We start from the raw sequence: 15,247 nt of genomic DNA, 5'->3' as shown, positions 1-15,247 counted from the left end.
GAAGAAGCGGTAAGGAAGGAAAAAGATATACGAGTTTGAACCTCCAGGGTACTGCTAGTGCATCTATTATATCTGCTTCGGGATCCCTCAACCTCGACCCGTACCTGGGTAGTTTGGTATTAAGAAGGCTTTCCCCACTTGCTGCATATCTCTGTAAACACCTCGGGATGGAGAGACCATTCCCCTGGCTGGAAGGGTTGTCTGCTGAGAAAATCTACCTCCCAGTTGTCGACACCCGAAATGTGGATCTCTGGATCCTCCGCCCACTCCAGAATCTGAGATACTTCCTTCATCGCCAAGGAACTTCTCATTCCCCCCTGATGGTTGATGTAAGCCACCGAGGTTATATTATCTGATTGGAATCTGATAAACTGGGACAAACCCGGAAGTGGCCAAGCCTTCAAGGCCTAGAAAATTCCCTGTAGTTCCAAAATATTGAACGTGAGGGAGGACTCCTCCTGAGTCCACAACCCCTGTGCCTTCCTGGCACCTCAAACAGCTCCCCATCTGGATAGGCTTGTGTCCGTAGTCACAATCTCCCAGGATGGACTTAAGAAGCATGTCCCTTGGGACAGATGATCTGGACAGAGCCCCCAAGAGAGCGATTCTCTCGACTGGCTGTCTAATACAATCTGTTGAGACAGATCTGAATGATCGCCGTTCCACTGCCTCAGCATGCACAGTTGTAAAGGTCTGAGACGGAACCTGGCAAAAGGAATGATGTCCATGCAGGACACCATGATATCAATCACCTCCATACACTGAGCCACAGAGGGACTCAAGGTGGTCAGGAGGGCAAGACATGCCAAAGTTAGCTTGCAACGTCTCTGGTCTGTTAGAAATATCCTCATGGATGTGGAGTCTATTATAGTACCCAGGAATTCCACCCTGGACCTTGGGATAAGAGAACTCTTTTCCAAGTTTATCTTCCATCCATGTGATCGAAGAAGACTGAGAAGGGGCTCCGTGAATTCTTCAGCAAGACAAAAGGATGGTGCTTGCACCAGAATATCGTCCAAGTATGGGGCTACTGCAATACCCTGAGTTCTGGAAACGGCTAGAAGAGCCCCAAGAACCTTCAAAAAGATTCTTGGAGCAGTAGCTAGGCCAAACGGAAGGGCACTGAACTGGAAGTGCTGGGCCAGGAATGCAAACCTCAGGAACTGAAAGTGTTCCCTGTGGATTGGAACATGAAGGTAAGCGTCCTTCAGATCTATAGTGATCATAAACTAGCCTTCCTGAATTTAAAAAAAAGACACAGTCTGCCCCCTACACAATCTGATCCCGGATCGGGGCCGTCCCTTCATGCCGATTGTCGTCCCTTAGACTTGTTCTTCTTATCTTGCTGTAGGAAGGCACCCTTGCCTCCGGTAACCGTAGAAAGTCCAGGCCTGGACCAAATAAAATCTTTTCCTTGAAGGGAAGAGAAAGGAGTCTGGACATAGAAGTCATATCCACAGGCCAAGACTTCAACCAGAGCGCCCGGCGGGCTAGGACCACAAAGCAAGAGGCCTTTGCCTTTAGGCGAATAATTAGCATTTTCGCATCACAGATAAAAGAATTAGCTATTCTCAGAGCTTTAATTCTGTCTTGAATATCCTCGAGGGGAGACTCCACCTCAATGAGTTCCAACAAAGAGTTGCACCAGTAGGTAGCAGCTCCGGAAACCGCGGCAACTGCAGCCGCCGGTTGAAACAAAAATCCTGTATGTTGAAACATCTTTCTCAGAAAGGTTTCCATTTTCTTATCCATCGGCTCTCTGAACGAAGAACTATCCTCAAGAGGTATAGTAGTACATTTAGCACATTTAGCGTAGAGATAGCACCATCCACCTTAGGAATGGAGCCCCACAAATCCAGTTGTGAGTAGGGGACCACGAACAACTTTTTAAAAGTAGCCAAGGGGGAAAACGAAGAACCAATTATTTTCCATTCGTTCTTAATAATGTAGCCATCTTAACCGGCACAGGAAAAGTCAAAGGAACTTTCCTGTCTTCGTAAACTCTATCTAATTTAGGTATCATAGATTCTTCAGGCAGTGCGGCCTCTGGAACCTCTAACGTAGACAGAACCTCCTTTAATAAAAAACACAAGTGCTCAATTTTAAATCTAAAGGATAGTTCCTCCGCAGCAGGAGGCTTAGACGCTAAGGACTCCGACCCAGAAACTTCACCATCTGAAGCTACAGAGGTTAACTCATCATCGGATAACTGGGACATAATAGCTAAATTTGACAAATATTTAAATGACTCTGGGTCAGGAGAGCTATGTTAAACCTTTCTCTTGCGTTTGTTAGAGTTAGGTGATGCACTGAGGGCCGCAGACACCGACGTTTGTAACTGCGCAGCAAAGACCGCAGGAAGAAGGCCCCCTCCGGATGGAGGATTAGATGTGCTGCGGGGAACTGCATGTGGAGTAGATAATGTAGCAAGGGTAGTAATCTCACAGGACGCAAAGTCCTGAGAGTTAGATGGCTAAGAGAGACTAAGAGCCTTAATAGGCTTGTCTCCCTTCTTAGACTTTATAACGGTGTTAAGGTATGTGGAACATAATTGAGTGGGTAAGAAAACCACGGCCTCCTCACAATATAAATAGGTATGATTTAGTACAGAAGGAGTACCTTCTAACATATCAGAGTCCTCCATAGCTCAGGTTATACCCACAGAAGGACACAAATAAAAAGTTTTTTATTATAGAACCTTTATACTCTCAATGGCTGGAGCACTTACCACCTCCTAGACCCAGACAGTTAACAGAGGAAACGTTCTCCTCCGGTTCAAGTCTCAGCCGGAATGGAGGAAATGAACATAGACCACACCCGGTCACATGGAGTGCAAGACAGTACTTCCCTGCTATTACAAGTACAGCAAGTAATAAGAGCTGTGCAACACTTTCAAACACGAAAGTGAAACTTAAAAGTGAAACCTGTTTGTTCCAGCCAAAAACACACAGTCTATCAGCCCATGAAAAAAAATCACACAATACAGCATGTAAATAATTAATACACTGATTAATTAACCCCAACCGTTCAATAAACCCCCTCCAGAGGTTATTAACCCTGGATCCTAGCAAGGTATAAAGGAGCCACATTGTGACCCCGTTATAGCGTTTTATGTATAAAAATTGAAACGATCTTACCTCCAGGATCCATGCTGTGGAACAGAACACAGCCTCTCAAGTGTGACAGTTTTATAGCAGCGGTCCAGACATGGACTTGAGTGAGAGAAAGAAGGCAGTGAAACTCGTCAACACTGAAAGCTTAGGAGCTGTTAGCAGTAGCCTGGATGGTTTCGCAGAAAAACTTTCCCTGCATCTCCAGACTCTAACTTTAATCAATACTGTCACTGAGAGGTTAACATGACTACTTAAAACTCCAGTCCTATCTCGAAGGGAAGAAACCCTTTTTCAGGACTCTCCAAATCTTCTGACACTTCTCTGCCACCTCATAACGTGACGAAAGGCAAAGAATGACTGGGGTAATGAGGAAGTGGGAGGGATATGTAAGCCTTTGACTGGGGTGTCTTTGCCTCCTCCTGGTGGCCAGGTGTTGTATTTCCCAACAGTAAGGAATGAAGCTGTGGACTCTCCCTATCTTAGGAAGGAAATATGCAGCGCAACTTTTTTTATCTTTTTTAATAGAGGCCTATGGCTTTATTTGAAACAATTAATAACAATGCTATAAACACTGGTGCCAGATGGCTAAAGACACGTGCACACTCCTGAGCTCACCTAGGATTAATCTTTAACAAAGAGTGCCAACAGAACTAGGCAAAATTGATAACAGAAGACAATTGAAAAGTTGTTTAAAATGTCATGCTTTTCCATTTTGACCTTACCCTCCCTTTAAGGCATCACTTTTCACCAGCCTGTGAAGATTAAATTACATTTTGTTTTATAAATTAAAATTAACCTCTCTTGCATGACTTCATCCTGCTACCTGAAATAGGAAATCTTGTTGTTGCCATAGTGGCTGGTCTTCACATGTACAAAACACTTCAGTTACCAGTAAAAAAATTAATCATAATAATCTTTTCACATGCAGCAGAACTTCACACACCCCCTCCCACAACACCACCGCTATGGAAGGAGCTTAGACAAGTCGGTCTTTGATTGGTTGCATCACCCCGTCTCCTAATATAAGAAAAGGACATTTTGGAGAAAAGAACACATTTCTGAAACGTATGTAATTTTCATTTACAAAATGCAAAAAATACCAAATGTTTTTACCACATTTATTTTGGTGATAGACAAAAGTGAATAACTTTAAATGTAATTTTGACAGAATGTGCACAATTTCAAGATGTGTTACAAAATGTATAATTCGTCCATATAGGAGAAAGAAAAAATGAACAGACCTCAAAAGTATAAAATAATAAGCAAAAGAATTAAACATAGGTAAAGTGAAAATATGTTGATGCCATTATATTCTCAAAAGGATGCATTATAATATTTAGTCAATAATTTAATAGAAAGTGTCAAGGTAAAATATTTCTTGAAATTACTACAGTATATCAGTTGTCAAAGTTGTGTTTATCGTTTTTAAGTAGAAATTATACTTACTGCATAATTAAACTTTTCATTGTATTCTCGATCATTGGCCTTCACCCGACGTTCCGCCTCTGTAACAAAAAAGAAAAAATAATTTATTGCAACCTACGGGATGAACATCCAACTTAACCCTTTTCCCATCACATATGGCTTTGTACTTGCAACTATAAAATGTTGTGGCTGCCTCACCATCCACACAGACTCTCCATATGGGGCACAAACTCACAGAGTAAATAAATTGAGATTAACAGTGCAGCAACACGATTAAATATTTGCAACTCTCTAAGCCACAAATACAAAGAGAAAGAGGAGCAGTCTGCCAGCAACAAACAAAACTCAGTGGCTTGTTCTATGGCCCGGTTACTACCTGGGAGTAGCTTCTATTAGCCGAATTGTGCTTTTCACATAGGAAAACTTTCCTGAAGTATATCAGTGTGATCCAGCCTAAAAAGGTCAGTCCAGCCCTGAAATACCAGGCAATTCTCCTCTGAACAAGGGAAATGGCAAACCCAGACGATCGTTCCGGCATCCTTTGGGCCTCGTTAATGAAGTGCAGAAATATCCCTCTAAGCACATTGGGCAAGGAGTCCACGTCTAGTTTTCCCATCACCCTTAGGGAAACAGTCCCCAGGGTCAAAATACAAACAGTCAGTGGCTTGTTCTATGGCCCAGTTTTGGGCAAAAAGAAGCTACTCCCAGGTGGTAAGAAGGCGATATAAGAAGCTACTGAGCTGTTCTTCATCCTGGAAGGATGCTTCTCTTTCTATATGTATTTGTATTATAACCCTGGGGAAAGTCTCCCTTAGGGCGATGGGGGAACCAGATGTGGACTCCTTGCCCAATGTGCCTAGAGGGATGTGGCTGCACCTCTTGTTTGTTCCTGGAAGAATGCTTCTCTTTAAGTTACTCTAAGTCATGCCATTACTCTGTGTTCTGTTTCACAGAGTAAAATCTAACAGTTGTGCTCAAAGCTAGTGGCATGCTGCCATCAAACTGTGAATGTGCAGTTAAACTACTGCAACATAAAATGGCACAGCTATTAAGTTAGTTATTCTCATTCCTAACTTTTTGGATTACTCTGTATGTTTCTATATCTAAATATGTGGATGGATGCTTAAATGTGTATTTGGCTCCTAAATTTCATAAACAAATTGTCAGTTTTGTATGGAGACCACATATTTTTTTTTATCAACAGTGTTAATACATAAGATAAAAGTAGTGTGTGTGTGTATATTGATCATTTGATTTAAAGTGACAGTAAAATCTCCCCTTTTTAAAATCAGATCTGGAATGTTAGTGATATTTTAGATGTAGTTTAATTCATCAGTTATAATGAAGATGCTCTATAACTTGCTCTTTAATATAGATATGAAATTCAAATACCCTGCGATCCGCCTCCTACTTCAAATCCATGTGGACCTTTTTCTAAAGGTTTGAATTGTTCTCCAATCAGCATTCTCCCCGTATGGCACTTTTGTTGAAGCTATAGCGCTGATTGGAGAACAATTCAAACTGTTAGCTCACAGAAAAATGTACTTTTGAAGTGGGCGGCAGAGCGAAGGGCATTTGAATTTTATATCTATATTAAAAAGTAAGTTATAGCACATATTCATTACAACTGATTAATTAAACTCCACTTAATATATAAACAACATTCTGGATCTGATTTTTAAAAGGGTAAAGTTTACCATCACTTTAAAGTGATTGTAAAGTTTAATGATATCTAAAAAAATCGCTTTAAAACAGAGGCACTTTAATTTATTAAACTTTACAATGACGTTTCTTTTTTAAAATATTTAGCTTTGTTTTATGGAGAGCAGACCGGCGATCCTCCGTCCGCATCTCCTGTTGTAGTTAGCATATCAATGACAAATCCGGCTTCCTCCAATCGAAGCCGGATTTGTCATCAATCTGCTAAAGAAAGAAGGAGATGTGGGCAGAGGATCGCCAGTCTACTTTACATAAAGCAAAGGTAAATATTTTTAAAAAGAAACGTCATTGTAAAGTTTAATAAATTAAAGTGTCCATGTTTGTAAGAGTATTTTTAGATACCGGGCACTTATTCATTAAAGGGACACTAAACCCAATTTTTTTCTTTCATGATTCAGATAGAGCATGCAATTTCAAGAACCTTTCTAATTTACTCCTATTATCAATTTTTCTTCATTCTCTTGCTATCTTTATTTAAAAAAGAAGGCATCTAAGTTAAGGAGTCAGCCAATTTTGGTTCAGAACCCTGGACAGCACTTGTTTATTGGTGCTGTCCAATCAGCAAGGACATCCCAGGTTGTGAACAAAAAACAGAATTTATGTTTACCTGATAAATTACTTTCTCCAACGGTGTGTCCGGTCCACGGCGTCATCCTTACTTGTGGGATATTCTCTTCCCCAACAGGAAATGGCAAAGAGCCCAGCAAAGCTGGTCACATGATCCCTCCTAGGCTCCGCCTACCCCAGTCATTCGACCGACGTTAAGGAGGAATATTTGCATAGGAGAGACCATATGGTACCGTGGTGACTGTAGTTAAAGAAAAAAATTATCAGACCTGATTAAAAAAAAAAACCAGGGCGGGCCGTGGACCGGACACACCGTTGGAGAAAGTAATTTATCAGGTAAACATAAATTCTGTTTTCTCCAACATAGGTGTGTCCGGTCCACGGCGTCATCCTTACTTGTGGGAACCAATACCAAAGCTTTAGGACACGGATGAAGGGAGGGAGCAAATCAGGTCACCTAAATGGAAGGCACCACGGCTTGCAAAACCTTTCTCCCAAAAATAGCCTCAGAAGAAGCAAAAGTATCAAACTTGTAAAATTTGGTAAAAGTGTGCAGTGAAGACCAAGTCGCTGCCCTACATATCTGATCAACAGAAGCCTCGTTCTTGAAGGCCCATGTGGAAGCCACAGCCCTAGTGGAATGAGCTGTGATTCTTTCGGGAGGCTGCCGTCCGGCAGTCTCGTAAGCCAATCTGATGATGCTTTTAATCCAAAAAGAGAGAGAGGTAGAAGTTGCTTTTTGACCTCTCCTTTTACCGGAATAAACAACAAACAAGGAAGATGTTTGTCTAAAATCCTTTGTAGCATCTAAATAGATTTTAGAGCGCGAACAACATCCAAATTGTGCAACAAACGTTCCTTCTTTGAAACTGGTTTCGGACACAGAGAAGGTACGATAATCTCCTGGTTAATGTTTTTGTTAGAAACAACTTTTGGAAGAAAACCAGGTTTAGTACGTAAAACCACCTTATCTGCATGGAACACCAGATAAGGAGGAGAACACTGCAGAGCAGATAATTCTGAAACTCTTCTAGCAGAAGAAATTGCAACTAAAAACAAAACTTTCCAAGATAATAACTTAATATCAACGGAATGCAAGGGTTCAAACGGAACCCCCTGAAGAACTGAAAGAACTAAATTGAGACTCCAAGGAGGAGTCAAAGGTTTGTAAACAGGCTTAATTCTAACCAGAGCCTGAACAAAGGCTTGAACATCTGGCACAGCGGCCAGCTTTTTGTGAAGTAACACAGACAAGGCAGAAATCTGTCCCTTCAGGGAACTTGCAGATAATCCTTTTTCCAATCCTTCTTGAAGGAAGGATAGAATCCTAGGAATCTTAACCTTGTCCCAAGGGAATCCTTTAGATTCACACCAACAGATATATTTTTTCCAAATTTTGTGGTAAATCTTTCTAGTTACAGGCTTTCTGGCCTGAACAAGAGTATCGATAACAGAATCTGAGAATCCTCGCTTCGATAAGATCAAGCGTTCAATCTCCAAGCAGTCAGCTGGAGTGAAACCAGATTCGGATGTTCGAACGGACCCTGAACAAGAAGGTCTCGTCTCAAAGGTAGCTTCCAAGGAGGAGCCGATGACATATTCACCAGATCTGCATACCAAGTCCTGCGTGGCCACGCAGGAGCTATCAAAATCACCGACGCCCTCTCCTGATTGATCCTGGCTACCAGCCTGGGGATGAGAGGAAACGGCGGGAACACATAAGCTAGTTTGAAGGTCCAAGGTGCTACTAGTGCATCCACTAGAGCCGCCTTGGGATCCCTGGATCTGGACCCGTAGCAAGGAACTTTGAAGTTCTGACGAGAGGCCATCAGATCCATGTCTGGAATGCCCCACAGCTGAGTGACTTGGGCAAAGATTTCCGGATGGAGTTCCCACTCCCCCGGATGCAATGTCTGACGACTCAGAAAATCCGCTTCCCAATTTTCCACTCCTGGGATGTGGATAGCAGACAGGTGGCAGGAGTGAGACTCCGCCCATAGAATGATTTTGGTCACTTCTTCCATCGCCAGGGAACTCCTTGTTCCCCCCTGATGGTTGATGTACGCAACAGTTGTCATGTTGTCTGATTGAAACCGTATGAACTTGGCCCTCGCTAGCTGAGGCCAAGCCTTGAGAGCATTGAATATCGCTCTCAGTTCCAGAATATTTATCGGCAGAAGAGATTCTTCCCGAGACCAAAGACCCTGAGCTTTCAGGGATCCCCAGACCGCGCCCCAGCCCATCAGACTGGCGTCGGTCGTGACAATGACCCACTCTGGTCTGCGGAATGTCATCCCTCGTGACAGGTTGTCCAGGGACAGCCACCAACGGAGTGAGTCTCTGGTCCTCTGATTTACTTGTATCTTCGGAGACAAGTCTGTATAGTCCCCATTCCACTGACTGAGCATGCACAGTTGTAATGGTCTTAGATGAATGCGTGCAAAAGGAACTATGTCCATTGCCGCTACCATCAACCCGATCACTTCCATGCACTGAGCTATGGAAGGAAGAGGAACGGAATGAAGTATCCGACAAGAGTCTAGAAGTTTTGTTTTTCTGGCCTCTGTCAGAAAAATCCTCATTTCTAAGGAGTCTATTATTGTTCCCAAGAAGGGAACCCTTGTTGACGGAGATAGAGAACTCTTTTCCACGTTCACTTTCCATCCGTGAGATCTGAGAAAGGCCAGGACAATGTCCGTGTGAGCCTTTGCTTGAGGAAGGGACGACGCTTGAATCAGAATGTCGTCCAAGTAAGGTACTACAGCAATGCCCCTTGGTCTTAGCACAGCTAGAAGGGACCCTAGTACCTTTGTGAAAATCCTTGGAGCAGTGGCTAATCCGAAAGGAAGCGCCACGAACTGGTAATGTTTGTCCAGGAATGCGAACCTCAGGAACCGATGATGTTCCTTGTGGATAGGAATATGTAGATACGCATCCTTTAAATCCACCGTGGTCATGAATTGACCTTCCTGGATGGAAGGAAGAATAGTTCGAATGGTTTCCATCTTGAATGATGGAACCTTGAGAAACTTGTTTAAGATCTTGAGATCTAAGATTGGTCTGAACGTTCCCTCTTTTTTGGGAACTATAAACAGATTGGAGTAGAACCCCATCCCTTGTTCTCTTAATGGAACGGGATGAATCACTCCCATTTTTAACAGGTCTTCTACACAATGTAAGAATGCCTGTCTTTTTATGTGGTCTGAAGACAACTGAGACCTGTGGAACCTCCCCCTTGGGGGAAGTCCCTTGAATTCCAGAAGATAACCTTGGGAGACTATTTCTAGCGCCCAAGGATCCAGAACATCTCTTGCCCAAGCCTGAGCGAAGAGAGAGAGTCTGCCCCCCACCAGATCCGGTCCCGGATCGGGGGCCAACATTTCATGCTGTCTTGGTAGCAGTGGCAGGTTTCTTGGCCTGCTTTCCCTTGTTCCAGCCTTGCATTGGTCTCCAAGCTGGCTTGGCTTGAGAAGTATTACCCTCTTGCTTAGAGGACGTAGCACTTTGGGCTGGTCCGTTTCTACGAAAGGGACGAAAATTAGGTTTATTTTTTGCCTTGAAAGGCCGATCCTGAGGAAGGGCGTGGCCCTTACCCCCAGTGATATCCGAGATAATCTCTTTCAAGTCAGGGCCAAACAGCGTTTTCCCCTTGAAAGGAATGTTAAGTAGCTTGTTCTTGGAAGACGCATCAGCCGACCAAGATTTCAACCAAAGCGCTCTGCGCGCCACAATAGCAAACCCAGAATTCTTAGCCGCTAACCTAGCCAATTGCAAAGTGGCGTCTAGGGTGAAAGAATTAGCCAATTTGAGAGCATTGATTCTGTCCATAATCTCCTCATAAGGAGGAGAATCACTGTCGACCGCCTTTATCAGCTCATCGAACCAGAAACATGCGGCTGTAGCGACAGGGACAATGCATGAAATTGGTTGTAGAAGGAAACCCTGCTGAACAAACATCTTTTTAAGCAAACCTTCTAATTTTTTATCCATAGGATCTTTGAAAGCACAACTATCCTCTATGGGTATAGTGGTGCGTTTGTTTAAAGTGGAAACCGCTCCCTCGACCTTGGGGACTGTCTGCCATAAGTCCTTTCTGGGGTCGATCATAGGAAACAATTTTTTAAATATGGGGGGAGGGACGAAAGGAATACCGGGCCTTTCCCATTCTTTATTAACAATGTCCGCCACCCGCTTGGGTATAGGAAAAGCTTCTGGGAGCCCCGGCACCTCTAGGAACTTGTCCATTTTACATAGTTTCTCTGGGATGACCAACTTGTCACAATCATCCAGAGTGGATAATACCTCCTTAAGCAGAATGCGGAGATGTTCCAACTTAAATTTAAATGCAATCACATCAGGTTCAGCTTGTTGAGAAATGTTCCCTGAATCAGTAATTTCTCCCTCAGACAAAACCTCCCTGGCCCCATCAGACTGAGTTAGGGGCCCTTCAGAAATATTAATATCAGCGTCGTCATGCTCTTCAGTATCTAAAACAGAGCAGTCGCGCTTACGCTGATAAGTGTTCATTTTGGCTAAAATGTTTTTGACAGAATTATCCATTACAGCCGTTAATTGTTGCATAGTAAGGAGTATTGGCGCGCTAGATGTACTAGGGGCCTCCTGAGTGGGCAAGACTCGTGTAGACGAAGGAGGGAATGATGCAGTACCATGCTTACTCCCCTCACTTGAGGAATCATCTTGGGCATCATTGTCATTGTCACATAAATCACATTTATTTAAATGAATAGGAATTCTGGCTTCCCCACATTCAGAACACAGTCTATCTGGTAGTTCAGACATGTTAAACAGGCATAAACTTGATAACAAGTACAAAAAACGTTTTAAAATAAAACCGTTACTGTCACTTTAAATTTTAAACTGAACACACTTTATTACTGCAAATGCGAAAAAACATGAAGGAATTGTACAAAATTCACCAAATTTTCACCACAGTGTCTTAAAGCCTTAAAAGTATTGCACACCAAATTTGGAAGCTTTAACCCTTAAAATAACGGAACCGGAGCCGTTTTGAACTTTAACCCCTTTACAGTCCCTGGTATCTGCTTTGCTGAGACCCAACCAAGCCCCAAGGGGAATACGATACCAAATGACGCCTTCAGAAAGTCTTTTCTAAGTATCAGAGCTCCTCTCACATGCGACTGCATGCCATGCCTCTCAAAAACAAGTGCGCAACACCGGCGCGAAAATGAGGCTCTGCCTATGCTTTGGGAAAGCCCCTAAAGAATAAGGTGTCTAAAACAGTGCCTGCCGATATTATTATATCAAAATACCCAGATAAAATGATTCCTCAAGGCTAAATATGTGTTAATAATCAATCGATTTAGCCCAAAAAAAGTCTACAGTCTTAATAAGCCCTTTTTTGAAGCCCTTATTTACAATCGTAATAAACATGGCTTACCGGATCCCAGAGGGAAAATGACAGCTTCCAGCATTACATCGTCTTGTTAGAATGTGTCATACCTCAAGCAGCAAGAGACTGCTCACTGTTCCCCCAACTGAAGTTAATTGCTCTCAACAGTCCTGTGTGGAACAGCCATGGATTTTAGTGACGGTTGCTAAAATCATTTTCCTCATACAAACAGAAATCTTCATCTCTTTTCTGTTTCTGAGTAAATAGTACATACCAGCACTATTTCAAAATAACAAACTCTTGATTGAATAATAAAAACTACAGTTAAACACTAAAAAACTCTAAGCCATCTCCGTGGAGATGTTGCCTGTACAACGGCAAAGAGAATGACTGGGGTAGGCGGAGCCTAGGAGGGATCATGTGACCAGCTTTGCTGGGCTCTTTGCCATTTCCTGTTGGGGAAGAGAATATCCCACAAGTAAGGATGACGCCGTGGACCGGACACACCTATGTTGGAGAAAATGGCCCAGCTTCTAAACTTACAATCTTGCTTCTCAAATAAAGATAGCAAGAGAATGAAGAAAAATTGATAATATGAGTAAATTAGAAAACAGAATTTATGCTTACCTGATAAATTACTTTCTCCAACGGTGTGTCCGGTCCACGGCGTCATCCTTACTTGTGGGATATTCTCCTCCCCAACAGGAAATGGCAAAGAGCCCAGCAAAGCTGGCCATATAGTCCCTCCTAGGCTCCGCCTACCCCAGTCATTCGACCGACGGACAGGAGGAAATATATATAGGAGAAACCATATGGTAACGTGGTGACTGTAGTTAGAGAAAATAATTCATCAGACCTGATTAAAAAACCAGGGCGGGCCGTGGACCGGACACACCGTTGGAGAAAGTAATTTATCAGGTAAGCATAAATTCTGTTTTCTCCAACATAGGTGTGTCCGGTCCACGGCGTCATCCTTACTTGTGGGAACCAATACCAAAGCTTTAGGACACGGATGAAGGGAGGGAGCAAATCAGGTCACCCAAACGGAAGGCACCACGGCTTGCAAAACCTTTCTCCCAAAAATAGCCTCCGAAGAAGCAAAAGTATATAATTTAAAAATTTTTGTCAACAGGCACCTCATTCTTGAAGGCCCATGTGGAAGCCACAGCCCTAGTGGAGTGAGCTGTGATACTTTCAGGAGGCTGCCGTCCGGCAGTCTCAAAAGCCAATCTGATGATGCTTTTAAACCAAAAGGAAAGAGAGGTAGAAGTTGCTTTTTTACCTCTCCTTTAACCAGAATAAACAACAAACAAAGAAGGTACAACTATCTCCTGGTTAATATTTTTGTTGGAAACAACCTTCGGAAGAAAACCAGGCTCAGTACGTAAAACCACCTTATCTGCATGGACCAGATAGGGCGGAGAACACTGCAGAGCAGATAACTCAGAAACTCTTCTAGCGGAAGAAATTGCAACCTAAAACAAAACTTTCCAAGATAATAACTTAATATCTACGGAATGTAAGGGTTCAAACGGAACCCCTTGAAGAACTGAAAGAACTAGATTAAGACTCCAGGGAAGAGTCAAAGGTCTGTAAACAGGCTTGATTCTAACCAGAGCCTGAACAAACGCTTAAACGTCTGGCACAGCTGCCAGCCTTTTGTGAAGTAAAACAGATAAAGCAGAGATCTGTCCCTTCAGAGAACTCGCAGAAAATCCTTTCTCCAAACCTTCTTGTAGAAAGGAAAGAATCATAGGAATTTTTATCTTGTTCCATGGGAATCCTTTAGATTCACACCAACAGATATATTTTTTCCATATATTATGGTAAATTATTCTAGTTACAGGCTTTCTAGCCTGAATAAGAGTATCTATTACAGAATCTGAAAACCCACGCTTTGATAAAATTAAGCGTTCAAACTCCAAGCAGTCAGTTGGAGGAAAACCAGATTCGGATGTTCGAATGGACCCTGAATAAGAAGGTCCTGTCTCAAAGGTAGCTTCCATGGTGGAGCCGATGACACATTCACCAGGTCTGCATACCAAGTCCTGCGTGGCCACACAGGAACTATCAAGATCACCGAAGCCCTCTCCAGATTGATCCTGGCTACCAGCCTGGGAATGAGAGGAAACGGTGGGAATACATAAGCTAGGTTGAAGATCCAAGGTGCTACTATTGTATCCAATAGAGTCGCCTTGGGATCCCTGGATTTGGACCCGTAACAAGGGACCATGAAGTTCTGACGAGAGGCCATCAGAACCATGTCTGGAATGCCCCATAATTGAGTTATTTGGGCAAAGATTTCCAGATGGAGTTCCCACTCCCCCGGATGCTCCTCCATCGCCAGGGAACTCCTTGTTACCCCCTGATGGTTGATATATGTAACAGTCGTCATGATGTCTGATTGAAACCTTATGAATTTGGCCTTTGCTAGTCGAGGCCAAGCCTTGAGAGCATTGAATATCGCTCTCAGTTCCATTATGTTTATCGGGAGAAGAGAGTCTTCCCGAAACCATAGACCCTGAGCTTTCAGGGGTTCCCAGACCGCGCCCCAGCCCACCAGACTGGCGTTGGTCGTGACAATGACCTACTCTGGTCTGCGGAAGCTCATTCCCTGTGACAGGTTGTCCAGGGTCAGCCACCAACGGAGTGAATCTCTGGTTATTTGATCTACTTGTATCGTCGGAGACAAGTCTGTATAATCCCCATTCCACTGTCTGAGCATGCACAGGTGTAATGGTCTTAGATTAATTCGTGCAAAAGGAACTATGTCCATTGCCGCAACCATCAAACCTATTACTTCCATGCACTGCGCTATGGAAGGAAGAAGAACAGAATGAAGTACCTGACAAGAGCTTAGAAGTTTTGATTTTCTGGCCTCTGTCAGAAAAACCTTCATTTCTAAGGAAACTATTATTGTCCCCAAGAAGGGAACTCTTGTTGACGGGGACAGAGAACTTTTTTCTATGTTCACTTTCCACCTGTGAGATCTGAGAAAGGCTAGGACAATGTCCGTATGAGCCCTTGCTTTTGACAGAGACGACACTTGAAT

The 15,247-nt window shown here is 43.1% G+C and overlaps 1 protein-coding gene across 1 annotated transcript in view; it reads right to left on the bottom strand.

Moving 5' to 3' along the window:
• Nucleotides 1-15,247, bottom strand: part of ATP8B4 (ATPase phospholipid transporting 8B4 (putative)) — a 932,005-nt gene that overhangs the window by 787,052 nt on the left and 129,706 nt on the right. The window contains 1 exon segment of the mRNA XM_053717452.1: nucleotides 4,560-4,618. Within this exon segment, the coding sequence (XP_053573427.1) occupies nucleotides 4,560-4,618 (59 nt within the window).

Source organism: Bombina bombina, chromosome 6 (assembly GCF_027579735.1).
Source record: "Bombina bombina isolate aBomBom1 chromosome 6, aBomBom1.pri, whole genome shotgun sequence".
Lineage (NCBI taxonomy): Eukaryota > Metazoa > Chordata > Amphibia > Anura > Bombinatoridae > Bombina > Bombina bombina.
The sequence above is the reverse complement of the archived record's forward strand: the minus strand, read 5'-3'. Positions and strand labels throughout refer to the sequence as shown.